The sequence below is a fragment of the Lipotes vexillifer genome, unplaced genomic scaffold (assembly GCF_000442215.2).
Source record: "Lipotes vexillifer unplaced genomic scaffold, Lipotes_vexillifer_v1.1 scaffold203, whole genome shotgun sequence".
NCBI classification, from domain to species: domain Eukaryota; kingdom Metazoa; phylum Chordata; class Mammalia; order Artiodactyla; family Lipotidae; genus Lipotes; species Lipotes vexillifer.
Window position 1 is genome coordinate 155,123 of NW_006775843.1, and position 21,203 is coordinate 176,325.

Here is a 21,203-nt window from a genome sequence, read left to right on the forward strand (position 1 = left end):
CCACCCCCGCCAGGAGCCCTGGACCTTGTTTTATATGTCCTCTACGGGAGCAGACCAACATGGAGGACAAGGCTGGTGATGCTGGGTGGGAGAAGGAATGCAAGGTCATTATGAAGGTGAAAGGAGCTGTGATCCTATGCACATCAGTGGACAGACTGGCCTTTGACAGGAGCAGCAGGAGGCCGGAGGGAGGAACTAGAGCTGGAACCAGGGACGAGTGGATGGAAGCCAGGGTGATGGAGATGTGGGGGACTTGCCATCTGTAGGTTCGCACTCTCTGAAGGCAGTGCGAGGCGAGGCCATTGATCAGGGAGGAGGAGCTCAGAGCTGAGAATCATACATCACTTACCACAGCCCTTCACCCATGTATATATTTCATTATGTCCAGAAGGGGAAAACGAGGTCTAAAAATAGTCTGTGTGCTTCGTGAACATTCACAGAAATTATTTTGGGGGGGGAACAGAAGAATGTAAGACATTACCACCTCTAGTTACTTTTTTAATCCTTCTGAGCCATGAGCCCAGGTATTTGGATTGCGCGTTTCCATTCTTCGTCTTCCAAAGCTTCGTGCAGCCCCCTGGGTGGTCCTCGTGTAGGAAGGAGCTGGCTCTTTAGTCTATGTGCCCAGATCCACCCCACAGGGCTGGTGCTGGAGGCTGCTGGCTGCTCCCACGATCCCGTTCCCCTCTTCCTTCTGGGCACAGAGCTGTCTGCATTGCCCAGTGTCCCTTGTTCCTCTAAGTTCTGGTCAACAAAATGTGAGCAGAAGTGATAACTACTCCTCCAGGCCCGATGCACGGAATTCTTCCAAGCTTCTAGAATGAGACAACCTCCCAAGAGGACCTTAGAAGCTGCACCTTGAAAACAGCAGAGGCTCCATTGGCCCCTGAATGACTGGGTGGAGAGGAGGCACTGGCTGACCCACCCACACTCACTAATTCCACGCGTGAAAATATCAACTTCTGTTTGGTTTGAGCCACTATACCTTTTTGGGAACCTCCTCCCAGGAGTGGGTCTACGCTCTACAGTGTGGATCAGCAAAGCACTCGCTTTCCTGCAGTTCACTGCTACCAGGACAGGCACCCACCCTCCCTACCATGTTAACGTCTTAACATCTGAGGAGCATCTTGATGATTTAAGTCAGTGGTCCTTCAACCCTGGGCATCAGCATCACCTGGGGAGCTTTGCCTACCTGGTCTTGGGTGGGGTCCTGGGTGTGGCCAGGTCTCTGAAGCTCCCCAGGTGATTCTCCTAGGTGGCCAGACTTGAGAGCTGGGGAGATGAATCTCCCTCCATTCTCCACCTGCTGGGATGGAGGGTTTACAACATCCAGTGGAGCGAGCGTGAGAATTAAGTTGCCACGGTTTCTGGTCAGAGTCTTTCCCTTCCACGAGGCCCTTCACTGCTGTCCATGGACCATCAGCTTTGGGATCAGCCGGGAGCTTGTTAGAAATGCATAATCTCAAGCCACATGCAAGTCCTACTGAATCAGGAACTTCATTTTAGCAAGATTCCCAGGTGACTCACACACACGGTCCAGTCTGAGAAGCGCTGCCCCAAGACCACGATGAAGCTTTGTAGCTGAGCTCAGCGGTGACAAGGAGAGAAAACTCGCTCTTAATGCCAGAATCTGGCACTCAGCGGGCCTGGCAGAGCACGGGGAGGTGGTGGGAAAGCCAGCAAGTCTGTGTCTCAAGTCCAAAGGCATCATCTCAATACCAGCAGCACGATATCCGAGCACCTCTCAGGAACCCAGAGCACGGGCGCTGCTCTGTACACGTACAGAACCAGCCAAAACTGCCTTCAGGAGTTCTGCTGGCTTCTAATAATTAAAATGCCGCTGCCCCCACCGGCTCTCCCCAGGCTGATCTAAGTTTGGGTGATGATGCCAGGAAGCTGCCTGGCACCCTCCATGCCAAAATCATAGCTGTTTCCAAGGCTACGTCCAAAACCTTGCTTTCAGCTCAGGGAAAATCAATAAACATTGTACAGCACATAACATTTTCCACTTTTGTTTTGCTGTAACAACACGGAAGGCCAATAAATGTGTCCACCCATGGAAGCAAATGATGACAAGGCTGGGCCTTTGCTTATTTCCAGGCCTGATGGGGCACGGTGTTGACTTGCTTGGAGATGTGCTGACAGATCAAACAATATTACCCAGCAGCCCCGAGGGAGGGGCTCTGATCTGCTTTCCGTCTTGGAGTCACCACATTAGGGTGTCCCTGAAGGAACACACGATGCATCTGATGACAACTGTGAAACTTCAGTGCAAAAAAAAAAAAAAAAAAAAAATACGGCTTCACATAAGAGAAATCCAAAGTGCCTAGTTTTGGAGGCACAGTGAAGCCGCAGAGGAGCACACAGGTGAGGGAGCAGGTGTAAAACCGTGATTTACTCTGACCCGTGTTTCTGGGTACCAATGAGGTGTCCTTCCTTCTTTGTAGTGACTCAAACACCAGGGGCTAAGCCCGGTACAGCCTCACTCACCACGACGTGAAAATAAATCACAAGACATCTGTGGTGTCAAAGTGTTCGGATGCCTGTGAACATCTTCTCAAATAGGGTTCCCACAGATGGAATGCCTGATGGTAATTGGGGCATCTTAACTTTCTGAAAGGGAGAGAAATCGGGGGCTCAAGATGAAAAAGGTGTGTGTCCCACAAGTTAACAGAGAAAGCCCACAGGGAAGGGAGCATTTAGAGCGGGTGTCTCCTGCCTTTCCCTGCAATCAGCAAACCCTTCCCCATGAGAGCATGCTGAATATAAAATGTTGCTGGTGTATTCCAGCAATTCTTAAGTTCCTTCCGCACAAACTGGACCAAGGTACTACACTGGTATTAATACCTAATGCATTGATGTTCAGAACTTCAAATTTTTATCCCATAAATGTTTTCTTAAATTTCTTGTGCCTTCTCAATCTTATCTGTTAGCAAATCCTAGCAAATGAGGGAATAAATAATTGAGTACTAAGTTCATGATAATGGAAAGCAAGTGGTTATGCTTTATTCCTAGCTGAGTGTGAGTGCATGCATGTATGTGCATGTGTACACTTATGTGTATGGTCCCATACTGTACACAGAAAATAATAGCTATGTTTTCTGCTAGCAAAAGTGCTTCTAAGGCTTACACAGTATTCCTTAGTGTTCTGCCAAAAAAAAAAAAAAAGAAAAGAAAAGAAAAGAAAAAACTTGCTCTTCTGTGAAAAGTACTATGCTTTTCTGACATCTGAATGTATTTGAAAACTACTGTCTTAGAAGTCATGGACAACGAAGAAAGGGGAAAAGTCAGCTAGAAGAGCAGGAAAGGAGAGAGTGTGAGAAAAGCCAGGAAGACATAACATCAGTGGATTAATGGAAGTTGCCTACAGGCAACTTTACATAGCGCAAAGAGCACTTTCTTGGGTTCAAATCTTGGCTCAAATACTTTGGAGCTACGTGACCTTGGGCACTTCATTGAACCTCTTTCGGAACCTCTTTAGTTTCCATCACCTGCAAAAGAGTAGCAACACCCACACTGCGGAGATTGTATAAAAATTAGAAACAATAGCTGTAAATCAAGCACAGTGTCTGACACAAAAACAGATGCCCGATAATCAGACAGCTACTATTATTAGTAACTATATTATGTATGTAGTAGCTATATTATGAGCCAATGAGAGAAAATGCAAGCAGAAAGGCCAATGATAACTTTGAACAAGCCCCTACCATGAGAGCAGCATACACGCCACACGCTGTTCCACCTCACCCTAACCACAATTTTGCAGAGCAGATGTTGTTATGGCCTCACGTGTACAGAGAAGGGAATCGAGGCTCAAGAAAGAGAAGTTACTTGTCCAAGGTCAAATAAATAGCAGACCTAGGATTTGACCTTAAGTGAGGCTTTTGCTCCGAAGCTGTGCTCCCTCACTGAGCCTTGCTGTAGGGTTTTACGTGTGCACAGGCACAAGGGAGTGTAGGCCACCCAAGGACCACATGTGACAGAATGGGTTTCTTGATCTGCTAAGATGTGGGCTGTGCACAGTGGGGTTAGAGTTTGGAAAAGCCTTGGAGCCTCTCAAGAGAGAAGAAAGGCAAGATGGGGGAACCCTGATGAACACAGAGCATTCCTGTTCCACTTGTGGGCATCAGCAGGATGCTGTGGACAGGGCCAGAGGAGAGTCGAGCTTAGGACAGGGCTGTGGGTGGAGTCCAAGGATGCTGGCCAGCTGGGGTTTGGGAAGCTTTGAAGACGGTCCTTTAAACCTGACACAAGAGGTACAAGGAAGACACAAGAAGCATCTGCTTCTTCTCAAGCCAAGGCAAGGGGAGCACGCGGTGTGGGTTGCATTGTGTTCCCCCAAAAGTTCTGTCGAAGTCCTAACCCCAGGTTACCCGTGAATATGACTTCACTTGGAAACTGGGTGTATTGCAGATGTAAAAGTTAAGATGAGGTCATATTATAGTAGGGTGGGCCCTTGATCCAATATGATAGGTATCCTTATAATAGGAGAAGAGACACACAGAAGGAAGATAGCCATGTGAAGACAGAGACTTATAGGGAAAACACCACGTGATGACAGAGGCAGAGACTGGAATGGTGTAGCTATAAGCCAAGGAATGCCAAGGCCACCTCTAGAAGGAAGGTGAGTCTCCGAAGGAACATGGTCCAGTCAACACTTGGATTTTGGACTTCTAGCCTCCAGAACCATGAGAGAAGACATTAATTTTAAGTCACCAGCCTGTGGTACTTTGTTCCAGCAGTGCTGGGAAACTAGTACAGCTTGAGTCTATCCTTGGCCTGGGAGGAAGTGGCCAAGCGCTTGGGCCAGGTCCACAGGGAAGCAACCGGCTAGAACAGGAGGGTTTCCCGGCTAATGTCAGAATGTCTCACTGAAATAACTAGATACCAAGATTTCCTCAAAGTGAAGTAAAAAAAAGAATCGTTTTACATGAAAGTGGCTATTTCATGAGCTATGCTTTAGTGGATGGAGTGGAATAAAAGCAATGCAGGAGGACAGCATCCAAGGGCTGGAACCTTAAGAGCTCCTTGGGGAGATACCATTCTTCTCTTTGGGTAGTGACGGCAGAAACCACGTTGGGGAGCCTTGTGCTCTGGGGACAGTACAGAGTCACTCACAGTTAACTCCAAGGACCACAGGATCTCTGAAAAGGTCAAGTAGTATGGGAGAAACAATAGCTGTAAATCTTACATGCAATTTTAGTCATGGTTGTCTATAGAACTCTTAACTTCCTAGCTTCCTGTAAATTTACTTTTCTTCCCAATTCAAAAAAAATTCCCTTGGAATAAGTTATTTATGGCATGAAAATACAGATTGATGTCGGCACAGTTGTTTGCCTGTGATCTCCTGAGCTAAGGACTAGTTTTAAAATCTAAAATCCAGTGTAACTGGCTTCTTTAAAATTCCAGCTGTTTCCACCACCTTAATGCCTGGACCTGTTACCTCCCTTCCCATGAGTGGAAGAGATGGCGTTAGAAAACGCATTAGGTTCTCATCCATTGAAGAACAAACTGCCCAGCATGTGAGCAAAGTCCTAGACTTTTCGGCAGGAGCCCCAGGTACTGGGAGGAGGAGGAACGATCAGATGAAGGGCTACCTCCGCTAAGCGCTTTGACTTTACAGAAATCTGGGCACAATTTAGAGTCGGGCACCATCTTTTTGCAAAAACAAAACCCCAAACAACAAAAAGTCCTCCTGTACAGAAAGAGAAAATGATTGTGAACACAGATATTATGTTATAGGTTCTAACAAAAAAAAAAGAATGATGCAAGACACCAAGATGGACACAGACAGGTGTGGATATTTTACCTGCCTATCATCCCAGACTTCTAATCACTTTAGGGAAAAAAGGGAACTCTGGTAACTGCTTGTGAAGAAAAGTGGGGTTGCAGGAATTCCCTGGCAGTCCAGTGGTTAGGACTTGGTGCTTTCACCGCTGAGGGTGCGGATTCAATCCCTGGTCAGGGAACTAAGATCCCGAAAGCCGAGCAGCTCGGCCAAAAAAAAAAAAGAAAGAAAGAAGGACAAAGAAAAGTGGGGCTGGGGGTGGGAACTGGGGAGGAATGACCCCCAAACCACCCTGCCAAATACCTCCTGGTGACTCTGGGTCTGTAAAAGGCAGGGAGTGACTGAAGGGATTTATTATCTTCTGGGTTGCACCTGATTGCAAGAGGTTTTACTATCGTGAAATACAAGTCATCTAACTTTCCAGAGAGGAAAGAAGGAAATAAATCCTGCCTGGAGCAGGGATGGAGAAGATACTCTAGAGTTTAAGGAAAAACACCAAGATTTTCCCTTCTGTACAAGCCATCTATTTTCTGAGCGTGATAAAGTCACCCTCTCAGCATAGCCAGTGGCTCAAACCACTGGCCGCAGCTTTGCAGTTGCTTAGTTGTGCGTTCCTTTCACTGACCTGACATTTAAACATCACAAAATAAAGACCTCTGCTTGCACGCCTGTGAGCTTTGCAAAAATATGAGGAGATTACAAGGCAAAGCAGAAATACGTTTTGGTGAGAACCATGAACACGGTGGCTGAAAGGGATTGGTCCCCACGTCTTTGTCCCCTCGAATCCAGCCTGGCCTGCAAAAAAGGGGTGAAAGAGCTCAGATCTCTCTGCCATGGAAGGTTTGGAATTCAGACTAATTCAGAACACTGACCCCAGGAGAAGCTTGCGTGTAGGAGTCTCGTTTTATACCAGTGGCTTCCACTACAGAAAATTTGCAGCATCCCTACTGACACAATCTGACACAGTGTTTTGACAGAGCCAGCACGAGGGGGCTTCCGATTTCTTCCGTTTCCGCAGATTCAACCCCACCCCTGTGCCTTGCAACCAGGAGACATTTCCATAAAAACATGAGTGATGGTGCCTGGCTTCAGATCCACTGTGTCCCCCTGGGGCCTGAATCTGCTCCAGGACAGGCTGCCTGCCCGGGTGAGAGCTGAGGGGTAGGGGCCTTGGGAGAAGTTGGGTCCGAGCCCATCTGGTGGGATCCCATCTCTGAACGTGACAGTACATTGGGGCGGGGGGCGGCGGTTAGCCAAGTCCCCCGTTGGTGTTCTCTTCTTTCCTTGATTTGAGAAACCAGTCCAGAACTCTGCCACCTTTGCTCACCTTTGGTGGGAAAAGGAATCAGTTCTCTTCTTTGATGTCAGTGTAAAATCTCTGCAATTGAACGAGGTTAAAAAAAAAAAAAAAATGATGATCCTAGGAGAGCTGGAGGGTTGATGGCTATATGTTTCCAAGGAGGTTAAAAGGAAAGCAAGGTGGTGGGCAGAGCTTGCCGAGGGGCTACGGCTGGCAAACAGCAGGCCTGGAGAGAGAGGCTGAGGGTGAGTTCAGGGCCATCTATCAGATCAGAAGTCATACAGTTCAAGAGAATAAGAGCCCATAGTGTAGTAGCTGGGAAGCCTGAGGACTTGGTTCCACTTGAAAAATAGGAACAAGGTCTCTTGGTTTTCTTAGGATTTCTTAGTGTTTCTGCATTCAATATAGAAAAAAGAAAAAAAAGGAAAAAAAGAAAAGAATCATGAAGCTTCTTGATGCCATGGCACAATCTACTCTTGAATACAAGAGAGACGTGTGCCCAAGGAGAGGAACTGCTACAGCGGCAATTACTTATTGTATAAAGAAAAGAGAGAGAGGAAAATTAAGCACAGTGATCCCTCAGAAATGCTGCTATGACACGCAGGTGGCTATTTTCTGGTAATCACTCTGCTGTAATGTATGAACAGTACATGGAAATAGTATTAGAATAATTTACTATTGCTTGTGAACAATAAATTAACAAAGCTGCTTGCTAGTCTGCATTTTCTTCTAAGAAAAAACCCCATGAGGGTCACAGGCAAGGTAGCTGTGATACAAACAGCGCCGGATACAGGAATTTTCATTGCCAGGAAACAGAACAGGAGAGGATGTGATGCCCTAACACGTGTGCCAAGATGGCAGAAGACATTTTTCAGTTCACAAAGCGACCTCCACGTTGCTTCAGACAGGGCTTCTCCCTCGCCAGCGTCACTGACACATGACAGGGGGACGACCTGAGATTTCTTTTCCAGGCCCAGGGAACACATCTGTCTTCAGGGAACTGAAGAGTCTTCTGTTTTTGAGAATAAGATGGGGAAATCCCGTAAGACGTTGACGGATGGAAGTTGGGTGCCTAATGAGGGTTCGAAATTAGCCATCCACTCACATACTTGAAGGCTGGGAGTCTGAGGAGATGGAGGAATTCTGCTGTGACCTGGCAAATCACTTCATTTCTCTGGTCTCAAGTTTCTAAGGAGGCGGAATTAGATGAATGATTTTCATACTTTACACTGGGAAGCTCTTTCTTCCAATAAATCTTAAGTGGGAACACGAGATGCAAGTATGTAAAACAGTGCCATGGAGCGGGGGGTGGGGGCAGCTGGAACAAAGCTACCTTGGACCTGCTGGCTTCCTAGGGACCCCCGGGGTCTCAGAGCCTTGAGGACAGGACAAAACCACCTGGCCAAGTATTTCCTAGCCTTGTATAATCCTCTTACATTTAGAAGAGAAAGAAAGGGAAGGGTATAGGGTCAGATAAGCAGATAAAGAAGCCCTCTCCCCCTCTTCCCATATAGAGGTCCCAGTGCTACACTGAGTAAACAAGAGAGAAAAAAGAACATTCACTGCTCCTTTCTTCATTGTCTGCTCACTCCATTTCATTTGGATTCAGCTGCTGGCAGGATCACGGGTGAGTCTGCAGGAAGCTTGAGAGCCCAGGAGAGACTGATGGAGACCCTGGTCCTGGCCAGCTGGTCTCCTCTGAATGCTGGGAGGCCTGGGTGGCTGTGGGTGACCAGTGGGTCGCTGCTATTATCACTCCACTTTTGGTGAGCAGGACTTGAATTCCTAATAGCAATAGCCCCACAGCATCTAGTACATCTCTGGTTGGTACCAGAGTCCTAACTGGGAAGGACGGAGGGAGAGAGGGAAGGAGGGGACGAAGGAAGGAAGGAAGGAAGGAAGGAAGGAAGGGAGTGGGAGAAGGGACGGAGGAAGGGAAAGTTCCCATGTTGTCCAACATTATATGCAGTGCAGCTTGGGCCAAATCATATAGTGTATCCTCCTCTTCCCTCTAAAATCTCTTACATGATAAAAATCCACGTTACAGGGAACATCAGAAGAGAAAAAAGTGGCCCACTGGCAGCTGAGCACATTATTCAGAAGGCAGGGACCTGGCCTCTCTCGCAGGAGCCAGCAGGGGCAGGAGAGAAGCACAGCTGGGGAGTCAGGTCAGGGCTGGATCTTTTGAATCTTCTGAATCCCGGCTCTGCAATTTACTCCCCGAGGCCATGTTACCAGCCGGCTGACTGTCAGTGAAGAGGGGCATAACAATCCCTGGAGTTGTTTTAAAGCTAAAAAAAGGCAAGTGAAGTGCCCGCTGCCAAGATGACCCCCAACAAACATCTATTTCCTCTCCCTGCCAGTTGCCTACTGGTGGTGAAGGCTCATGGGTTGACTGAATACGCGCCTCCGGGAAACTGTCAGCAGTCGTCCAGGGGAGAAACTCTCCCTTTGCTTTGCTCCCAGAGCCAGCGGAGGACAGGATGGCCTCTCTGGATCGGTGTGCTCTGGTTCGGAGCAGAGTCAGGGAACGTGGCGGCTACGAAAGAGCCTCAGAAATCAGCTCTTGCCACTCACTCCCTTCCCATCCAACGAAATGGACTCTCTGCAAGCAGCAGAGCTAGGATCAGAGCCCAGGCCCTAATCTCCAGCAGGTACCCTGGGTCCTAGGAGCGCCTGGAAGAGCAGTGTAGATAGAAAGCGTGGGCTCAGGGGGCCCCCTGCTGCACCGCTTGTGAGCAGCGTGACCTTGGGAAAGTGGGGAGACTCTCTGAGCCTCAGTTTCCTCATCTGCCGTTGGCACCACACTCAGTTCTCATGACGCTTATTAGGATGAGAGATCATGGGCCTCCACAGGGCCTGGCATGGAGCAGACATCCACCAACAGCCGGGGTACAGGGGTGGGAACCTCGCTGGCACTCCCAGGCCCCGAGACCTCGTACAAATCCACTCATCTCCAGCACTGCTGATTCATTTCTGCAAAGGGAGTGCCAGGGTGCAGTGCGTAGGGTGGGGGAAAGGTAAACCGGTGATGTCTAAGGCTTTCTAAGCTCTGAATTCTATGATCAATGGTCCCAAATCAGCACCAATAAATCCCACTGTGACTTGGTTCTGTCATTTCCCTTGACTGACTTAAGATTTTTTTTTTTTTTTTTTTTTTAGTATGTGGGCCTCTCACCGTTGTGGCCTCTCCCATTGCGGAGCACAGGCTCTGGACGCGCAGGCTCAACGGCCATGGCTCACGGGCCTAGCCGCTCCGCAGCATGTGGGATCTTCCCGGACTGGGGCACGAACCCGTGTCCCCTGCATTGGCAGGGGGACTCTCAACCACTGCGCCACCAGGGAAGCCCCTGACTTAAGATTTAATACAGAAGTTTCCAGCTAATTAAGAGGTCCAGTTGGCCACTTTGTGGTCGAGGATGGCTGGGCAGGAAGGCGCGAGAGACCTCGCTTGTCTGGTGAGACCATGGCAGCAGGAGGGACACAGCTCCATGGGAGTGCACGTCTGACTCTGGTTTAGGGGATGACACGGCGACACGTGACCTCACCACGGACAGTAATTTACAGCAGCCTTCCTCGGACCAGGCCTGGACTCCTTTCTGTGCTTCGTATTTTCCTTTTGTAAAATGGGAACCACCTTGGCACAGGGTGGGCTGTGATTATTCCTTTGAGTGTTATCTACTGAGGATAAGACACAGGGCAGGTCTTTTCTGAGGAGGCCCGGGTTCTTCCTCTCTCTTTCTTGTTCCTACACAGGATTCATTTAAAGTCCCGAGGTGCTTCTGCGCGAAGGCAGGGCTCCTGGAGAGAGATCCCTGCCAGTGCCTTTGCCTCCGGGCGCTTCTTGTACCAGAAACGAGTTTTGACTAGGCAACAAAGCACACTGAAAAGGCCACTCAGGAGCTGGGAACCCACCCCGTCCAAATTGGCTTTGAGTTTTGATCCCAAATTGGAACCTTTCAAGTAATTTCACATTTGACCAAACAGGGTTTTTCAGTTTCTTATTTTTCCTTCTTTTCTTATATAAGGATGCAGACCTAAAAGGACCCCTGGGCACTCGTAGGTTCTTAGGAAATCTGGCTGCTGCCTTTCGTTGTAATTGCATCTGAAACTGATTAAGCTTCCATCTCTGACCGTGTGAGCAGTGAAATGGATGGGAAGGGGTGGGGGGCTGGGAATTACTTTGGGCATTCTGAGTTTGGGGACTGGTTGGATTTAAAAACAAAACGTCTTGGATATTCAGCTTCTAATGAGGTCAGGTTTGCTTGTTCCTGGGAGAAATGCCAGCCATGAGGCTGAGAAAGTCTGTTGAAAGGTCAGCATTGGGGAAGCCCCCACCTAAGTCATGGCAAATGAAACCGTAGGCCCCTACGGTTCCTGGAGCGATTTATTTCTCTGTTTGGGAAAAGCAAACACACAAGCACAACAAACTCTCCTGGGTCCCGGGGTCCACGCGCGTGGTCCTCCTGGGAAGCCCGTGTTCCCACTGCCTTCGGAATGGAGCCCAGGCACCACGTGGCAGACAATCCAACACAGCAAAAAGTGGCTCCCAGGTCCTTCAAAACCATAGAGACCCCCCCTTGGGAACCCCTTCCAGGCGGCCTCAGAGTAGGTAACAATCTTCTCTACCACCAAAGGCCCTGAAAACTTAGAAATGGGGTATTCAGAACTGAGCCCCAGCTGTGTAGAGTGAACTTTCAGGAACTGCACATGGGATGGGTGAGCCCAGCGGGCACAGACCTCATGTCACTAGTTTGCCTCTGTATCCTCCGTGCCTTGCAAAATACTCGGCATACGAACATAAAAATTTTTACTGAACGCATACATGAATCTCACGGGCATTTATTTAAAATAGCATATACCACTGATTTGGGTTTCTTTCTTTTCAAACTCTAATCTCACTAAATGTTTGACTGGTCCTTTCTAGATCTGATCCCATCTTTTTCCCCAGAGGCTATTGAAAGAAGGACTTTTGGTTAAAGGATCCAGCCCTCTAATTTAATGGTTGGGAAACAGAGGAATCTTTAAGTGGGGAGGTCACAACCAGGGACTAAAAACTCCCAACTTTGGGCGTCAACGACCTGTCCTCCCAGCCCTTGCTACCTGCCTCAGAGAGGCAGTCGTGTGAACTCTGCTGTCGTTAACCTGCTCCCAGGAATTCCTGTCAACAGATACCCAGCACCCGTATTACTACCTCCAGGACATTTGAAAACTTGCATGTGAATGGAGTGTTCTGATACGTAAGGCTTTTGCATGGTTCTTCCCCATGCAGACAAAGAGCCCTTTTCTGCAGCCACCTGTAGCCAGCATCCCTTGCAGCCCTAACATCACAGTGTCTATGGGATTCTGGGGAGTTAGTACCACTTCCTAGACATGTGTCTTTGCAGCCTTGCCTGTAACCGTCTGTTGCGTGCTTGGTTCGTTTGCTTATTTTTATGCCCCTCAATATTCTCCTATATTCCACCTTCAAACCATTGGGCCGGCACTCCTCACACACACTAAGGCATGTTGCCTGGGCTACTGAGCTCTACAGAGCTTCAAAATGCACAGTCCTTCCAAATGAGTAAGATGTTTAGACTCTTTCTCTTTTCCCAAAGCCCAAGCAGAGACAAAAAACACACTTCTGTTTGGCCTTCAGGGAAAAGACGCAAAAACTCATAGATCCCCAGACAGAAATTTTCATTTTACAATTGCGATACCACCTACCAGAACTTTCCTTTCCCTCCTTCCAAATGCAGAAGCACGCACGTGCCCTTTGGTTAAGGTAGCTGTGGGCATACGCGGTGCGGTCTGTGATGACGCTAGTCTCTAGGTAATGGGATTTGTCATCTCGTTCTCCCCATTAGACTGTAAGGTCTTCGAAGTAAAGAGTGATGTCCTTTTCTTTCTCTGTAATTCCCCAGAGCCCAATTCGGTGTCGCTCTGTGCCTACCAAGTGTCCAATAAACACTGCTGACAGTGTAAACAGAGTTCTTAGCACTTATAAATGAGAAAATGCCCACATTCACTGTCAAAGGTTGTTTTTTTTTTTTTTTAAAGATTTCTTGGATTCAGTGCATGTATGTGTGTGTGTGTGTGTGTGTGTGTGTGTGTGTGTGTGTGTGTATGAAGGAGAGAGCAATGAAAGCCTCAGAGATGAAGACGACCTGAGAATGGAAAGCATGAAGACACACAGAGATAAAGAAAAGCGCGCAGACACACAGCGCGAAAGACCAGCACATAGAAAACCGTGGGGCTCCTTCCAGGCTCAAATTTATATATTCATGCATTTTAAAATGACGTAGCCAACACTGGGGTCCAAGATTTTGTGATTTCAGGTGTTTTACCCCACACAACCCGGCTGTGGGAAAACAGACAGAAGACGGGTGTCATACCACTCAATAAGCCAGGTGCCACGGCCCCAGGCCTTTGAAACACGTCACCCACACCTTTCTACTGGGCCTGGGAATTCTCACCTTTGGTGAGGCTGCCAGAGTTTTTCCTTCCAAATTATAAAGTCCTTCATGAAGCCAGGCCTCAGTTACGGGATGGTTGACACTGAGTGTGACAGCTGCCGCTCAACAGTGGCGCCAGCAAAGCCTGCTCCATGCCGCTAGGGAGAGGAGACGCCATGCAGTGGAGGAAGCCACGGCCAAGGGTTGGCAGCGTGGACAAGTCACGCCACCCTTCAAGGTGTCAGTCACCCGGTCTGCGAGAGGAGACACAATCCCTGCGCAGCCCAGTGGCTGAAGTGAGGCTCTGCTGTAACGGGGTGACTCATGGGCACGTGCGGGGCAGCGGGGAGTGCCCTTTGCCACCCGGCTCACGGCCCCCTGCAGCTGGGATTTCTACAGGGAGGAGGATTGGACTAGAAGAACAAATCCCTTCCTGTGTGATAACTGTTTTAAGTTTTTTGATGCTTTAAAAAAATGGCTATAAAAACATCAAATTGTAAAGAAATCAGAACCAATCAGATCACGCATAATTACATAATGCACCTTAGTGATGAAGAGCATGAGCTTTCAAGTGGCAAAGACCCTTGTTCGAGTCCCCACCCCCCACTTACTAACTGTGTGACCTTGGCTGAGTTACTGAATCTCTAGAAACCTGGGCTTGCTCAGCAGTAACATGGGATTAAAAATAGTACTTGTCTGGGACTTCCCTGGTGGTCCAGTGGCTGAGACTCCGCACTCCCAATGCAGGGAGCCCGGGTTTGATCCCTGGTCAGGGAACTAGATCCCACATGCCGCAACTAAGAGTTCGCATGCTACAACCAAACAAAAAAGATCCCGTGTGCCGCAACTAAGACCCGGAGCAGCCAAATAAATATAAAAAACAAAAAATAGTACTTGTCTCACAAAGGCAATAGGAGGACTAAATGAGATACTTTGTCAAACATTCCGATACATAGTAAGCTCTCAAGATTACTGGCAATCATTATTATTGTTCAGTACTTCCTCCCATTATCTGCGATTCATCTTATACAAACACAGTTAAAAGTATGCAAGTAACCGGGGCTTCCCTGGTGGCGCAGTGGTTGAGGGTCTGCCTGCTGATGCAGGGGACACGGGTTCGTGCCCCGGTCCGGGAAGATCCCACATGCCATGGAGCGGCTGGGCCCGTGAGCCATGGCCGCTGAGCCTGCGCGTCCAGAGCCTGTGCTCCGCAACGGGAGAGGCCACAACAGTGAGAGGCCCGCGTACCGCAAAAAAAAAAAAAAAGTATGCAAGTAACCAAAATCTCCTCTGAACAACCAACACGATGTTGCAGTGTAAATGCATAAAAGCCTGGGTATTTTGTTCACACAGCCATGCCCAGATTCTCATTTAGTGTGACTCTGTACACAAGTCTAATAGCACTAATAACGATGGACACTTGATCGACCACCTACCGTGCACCCGGCACTTCACTAAATGTGTTACATTTGTTATCACACTGGACCCTCACAGTCCCACAGGTACAATCATCTCCCGCATTCTGCAGATGAGGAAGTAGAGGCTGACAGAAGCTAAGCGACTTGCCCCAGGTCAAACTGATTAAGTAGGAAACTCAGGATGTGAACTCAGCCAGTCTGATGCCAACCCACACTCTAATCAATACGCTACAGCGCCTCCATGACCATCCTGGTGATTCCGTCTCCAGGCTTGTGGCAGGTTAGAAAAAAGAGCTCGAGGGGTGGCGGGAACTGAAGTGACAGGTACAGTGACACATGATGGATTGACGGATTAACAGGGAGACAGGAAAGGGATAAAAAGCTCACAGAGAAAGGCTTCCATGGCACAGCTGTCCAGACCCAGTCATATCAGGGGTCAGAACGCCCTAATATATTATTCAAAGCCCCCGAAGAGTGTCATGATTCCACAGCACAGTGCAATAATTTTCACTCTGCCATCAAGAAAAATCAAATTGTGTGCTCAGGAAGACAGAAAAAAAAATGAGGGGATGGGGGACCATGGGTGATATATTAAAGGGGTGGGTAGATTCCCTCGGGACAGTGCATGTACGTTGAATACCATTTGACAATTTGCATAAATAAGGCACCGCCTTTGAAAAAGATGATACACTATTCAAGTAAGAGCTAAGGAAATACCAACACTCAGGTGCATCTGGATACTTTTTGTTCGTGGATCCTTACCTTCTATTTTAACCCAGCTTCTATGAAGTCTTGAGACAAAAAACCCTTTAGTCCTCTCTGCCCCTCTCAGTTTAGAATCATGTCTTCGGTGCCTTTAGCCAGGGTAGCATTTAAGGGTCTCACAAACTAATTGCATCAGGTAATTGAAAGGAACATGTATTGAAAATAAGGATGTAAATATTATTTTTTAAAAAATGGAGGACAAAAAGGTATTAGGTGGCCTTCTTGTCGCAGGCAGCTGTCACCTGGACTTTTAGCGTCCCCTTCGGGCACAGGCCAGGCTGGCAGAGAAAAAGGGACTTGTGCTAAATCACGAGACTCATTTCCAATCAGAAGCCAGTCGTGGCTTCCCGTACATAACCTTAGCTCACTGCCCCTTAAAGTGAGATTCTGTTTTATGCCTATTCACATTATATTCCCTAAGCTCCAGAAAAACTGCTTTCAAAGTCTCAAAATGAAGCTTAGAATATGATGGCTTGAAAGGTGTTTGAACTGAATTTGAAAAGATTTGCAAATAGCATTTAAAACTGATATAATTGTAACATGATACCTCTAACAGGTCCTCTAGTTCTGCTTATCTGAGCAGGGAGAAACCTCCAGGAACAAGAAAAGCCCCCATTCACCAGCAGCCCACACTCACCACGCTGGCCAGAGGTGTCCAGACGGCAGAAAAGCTGTTCCCAGTGGCAACAGGAGATACCCTTATCCCTCTAGGGCTAGGGTTGCCAGATGTGGCAAATGAAAATACAGGACACTGAGTTATAGGTGAAGGTCGGATAAGCAAAGAACACTTGTTGACCATGAGTAAGTCCCATCCAATATTTAGGACATGTTCACATTAAAAAATTATTTGCTATTTATCTGAGATTCAGATTTAACTGGGTGTCCTGTATTTTATCTCTCTCTACTGTGGGCTCTGACCCCCTAGGAGATTTAGGATGGGTGGGAAGTAGGGGCGAGCGGGGGTTCCGCTCACCAGCCTAGGAGATGAGCACCACTGACGGCCCCGGCTGCCATTCTCTCTCCTTCAAGCACCAGGCTCCCCTCCCTTGCACCCCTTCCTCCTTTCTCTCTAAGGAGGCTCCATGGCTCCAGCCAGTCCATGGTCTTCCTTAGGAGACACCTCTGATCTCTCTGGCTGTCACCCCCCATAACACACCTCCTAATCTGACCTCGTCCCACACTGAGGTGCACGCGTGGAGGCAGACGGTGCTTGTGAGAACTTGTTTGTTTCTACGTTCTACTGTGTCTTGATTTGTTTCCCAAGAAAAGCTGCAGATGGGCTTTGGAGGGGCTCTTGATTGGAGATTTCCTTTCATTTTTTTCTTTCCCCGTATAGACACCCCTCCCACCCACCGTATTCAGATGACAGGAAGTAAGTCGGTGTTTGTTCCCTACGATCATAATTTCAAGACCTGAATTAAAGTGAGGGTTGAGCCAGCATGCCCAGCTTGCCTAGGAGAAGTTTCTATAGACTCTGTAGACACTGGCCTGATTCCAGCAGTGGATGCTCTGACCACCTCCCACCCCGACCATTTCATACTACTGATTAGTGGTCTTTAGTGAACCACACTCAAAAATAATCACATATATTTAACAAAAACAAGGAGGAAAGATCTCTTGGTTTCAGGCTTCCAAGTGTGTGCTTGCAGCAAAACATTTAGAGCCAAGCCATAAAATGAATGGAAATAGGAGGAAACACTGACACAACAATAAAATGAGGGGTGAGATTAATGATGCCATAATACAATCTGTTTTCATTTGGTACAGAGAAAATTAATTTTTGAAGACATTTCATTTAACTTTGCAATATTTTGCAGTGTAACCTTTGACGCTTGAAACTTTTCTCTTTCATCCCCTTTAAGCCTGAGAATGGGGGAAGCCAGTTTTATGTCTGGTTGTAAGTATTGCTTCATGGCAGATGATCAGGCTTGCTGCCTCTGCAAGCAATGTGTACTCAGGGAACAGAAGTTATTGCTGACCTTAATTCTCAGCTCTTTACCTCCTAGTGAAACATCCACTTTAATAAGCCAAAATTCAACTTCCAAAAGAATAAGATGTGATACCTTCCAGAGCAAGGCACCGGGGTGGGCTGGACGACCAGATGAGGTTGTGTAAGCACTCAAGATACTCCGACCCCTCGAGTTTGAATCCAGGAAAGCAGTGGTAGGAGATCACAGTTCCCACTGGGAAGGAGGTCTGGAACTCGGAGATGTTCACATAGCCATTAGAAGAGGTGAGCGGTCTCAGGCAGCCTGCGATGTGGGAAAGAAAAAGGGAAGTGTCTCACGTGGTCATCTTTGTACACCTGAAAGACAAAGCGCTATACGTCTTTCGGTTTCCCCTGCTGAAAACGTGGCATGGCCTCCGAGGACCGCGCACCTTGGTCTTAAATGCTCAGACCTCCTTATCTGTGTACCTATTCTATTTCTAAAGCAGGCATCTGCTTATATAGTTGCAAGCGGCATGGAGAGGGTCAGACGAGTAGGGAAGTGGTAACGAGAGGTGGAGCTGTGGATCGGGACACCCCTAGCCAGTGGTTCCAGCCCTGACTGCATGTTAGAATCACCTGAGGAAAGTTTTTAATTAATTTATTTTTCACTGAAGTATAATGGATTTACAATGTTGTGCTAATTTCTGCTGTACAGCAAAGTGATTCAGTTAGACATATATATCCATGCATTCTTTTTTATATTCTTTTCCATTATGGTTTATCACAGGATACTGAATATAGTTCCCAGTGTGATACAGTAGGACCTTGCTGTTTATCCATTCTGTATATAATCGCTTACATCTGCTAATCCCAACCTCCCACTCCGTCCCTCCCCCCAACCCCCTCCCCCTTGGCAACCACAAGTCTGTTCTCTATGTCCGTTTCTGTTTCATAGATAGGTTCATTTGTGTCATATTTGAGATTTCACATATAAGTGATATAACATGGTATTTGTCTTTCTCTGTCTGACTTACTTCATTTAGTATGATAATCTCTAGTTGCATCCATGTTGCTGCAAATGGCATTATTTCATTCTTTTTTATGGCTGAGTAATATTCCATTGTATATATGTACCACATCTTCTTTATCCATTCATCTGTTGATGGACATTTAGGTTGTTTCTATGTCTTGGCTATTGTAAACAGTGCTTCTATGAACATTGGGGTGCATGGATCTTTCTGAATTAAAGTTTTGTCCAGATAGATGCATGGGGGGGGGATTGCTAGGTCATATGTTAATTTTATTTTTAGTTTTTTGGGGAACCTCCATACTGTTTTCCACAATGGCCCCACCTACTTGCCTTCCCACCAACAGTGTAGGAGGGTTCCCTTTTCACCTGAGGAAATTTTTAAAAACACTAATGCCCAGACCTGTGCCTGGGTAGGTATCCAGCCTGGACACCCCTATCTTTTTTAAAGCTCCCCACATAATCTTAAAATGCCATCAAGGCTGAGAACCACTGAGGTGCCACAGAGGGAAGAGAGACTATTTCCTGTTTCAGCAGTGGTGGTGGGCAGCTTGAGAAGGTTAGGATGCAAACTGGGTTCCATGGCAGCAGATAATGGAACAGACACCTGTCTGACGTAGTGCAACGAAAGTTTTGAAAATCCCATTGTGTTTTAGGTGAAATAGGAAAGTAACACGTAACACAGTGGTTCTCAAACTTGAGAATAACACAGAGAGGGCTTGTAGGACAGACTGCTGGCCCACACACCCAGAGCTTCTGGTTCAGTGGGTCCGTGTGGAGCTCAAGGATTTGCACTGCTACAGGTTTCCGGGTGCTGTTGCCGTGGCACCAGGCTTTGAGCAGATGTGCTGTAGCGAGTTTGTGCACCATGCACAGAATACTGTGTGCCATCTGAGTGAGCATGAGGGCTCAATCCCTACTTCTGTAAAACAGTAGCTGCCTTTTGTCCTGAAGCCTGTGCAGCCCAGTGGAACATTCCCAGTGGCACAGCAGCCCACTTGGTGTGGCATCTGCTGTGATTAGTGTATTTCTTATTGGCTTCAGCAGCTTCACTGGAGGGAATAATGACCCTGCAGAGCTGTGCTCTTCCCGGGGAGAACTAATTGTGTGTGAAGTAAATAACAGATAATGGAAAAACCTACTTTCCCTTCCAATCACCAAGCACAAACTATATCACGCAGGCACTGCAGCAGATGACGGAACTCCTCTCTTAAGATGACTCTCTGACACATTACAATACAAGCGTCGAAGAGCTGCATATTCAGCAAACTGCTCGGGTCGGCGCCTTAGACTGTGGTGTCTGTGTCTGTATCAGAGCAGACACAGACACCACAGTGAGGGGTGCAGAATGTAGGAGGCATTCACTCTGGGGTCGTCAAGGGTCAACCTGCACTGCTGCATCCTGGTGTCCTGGAGCCCCGCAGACCCCACAGACCCCAAAGATCCCTGCCCAGAACAAGCCACACTCAGGATGGACCAGATCAGAAACGCATGGTGCCCAGCTATCCTTTTGGGCAGTCCCAATGGTCTTAAAGGATTTTTTTTTCGGAGCTGAAAATTGACACTGTCCATGGCAAAAGTGAAATGTGTGAAGGGAGTTTGGCAATCAGGCATAAACAGGATCAATAATTGAGAGGAAAAAAAAAAAAAGATAAGCAAATCAACACCAACAAGGGAATGTGTTAGAACCTTGAGCAGGGTTCCAATGTGTGGGTACACGTGACAGTGCCCCTGCCTCCTTCTGAGAAGGAGTGTGGTTCTAAGCTACCCATGTGGATAGACTGCATCCCCTAAGTAAAAAACTAACTCTGACCCACAGGGAGCAGGAAGCATCGGCACATGGATCTCTAAAACACAAAGTTCCGGGGAAAAAAATGCCCTTGGAACGGTTCCCACCTCCGACCCCAGAAGGAGATGAAAGGGGTTGGAACACGTGCAGCCAATCAGAGAAGGAAAGCTATGCTCACTCTTGGTTGGAGGACAGCCTGTCGTAAAAATACAGTAGAAAACTGACTTCGACTCAATAGTTGAATGTGATTTCTATTTGCACTTCGAGATAATAGAGAGACGGTTCCTCAGGCTGTAGCCCCTGGATCTATAGGTGCAAATAAAAATTACAGGATGAAATGTCATTCGAAGGGCCAATTATATACCCCCTGGGGGCTCGAGAGGTGTCAGGCTGTCTAAAGCAACCGTGCTGTGCCCACGCGGGTGGACTGCACGGTGCAGGGGCTGGAGGGGGTTATCAGGGCCCAGGGGGCATCTCCTCTGTGGGGACCGAGGGCTCTGAGGAGGGCTGAAGGTGGGCTGTGGGTCGTATTGCTGTTTGAAAAAGCACACCTTTCAAGAGCAGCCGGCCAACCCTTTTGTTGCTGCAAAAAACATCGAAGCTGTGTTATGACTGAGATTTAGTAAGGGGTGCTAGAGGGGAGGGGCAAAAGGGCACAGACAGAGCAAGAGGCAAGCCTGCACCTGAACTCGTGACAATGACACCCCAAGATGTCTATCCCCATAGGGCATTTAAAAAAAATCATTGGGGTA

The 21,203-nt window shown here is 47.7% G+C and overlaps 1 protein-coding gene across 1 annotated transcript in view; it reads right to left on the reverse strand.

The window, feature by feature from the left end:
* SUSD4 (sushi domain containing 4) overlaps window positions 1-21,203 on the reverse strand; it is a 123,753-nt gene that overhangs the window by 11,805 nt on the left and 90,745 nt on the right. Inside the window, exon 5 of the mRNA XM_007450223.1 lies at window positions 17,769-17,957. Coding sequence (XP_007450285.1) covers window positions 17,769-17,957 — 189 coding nt within the window. The remainder of the gene's footprint in view (window positions 1-17,768; window positions 17,958-21,203) is intronic.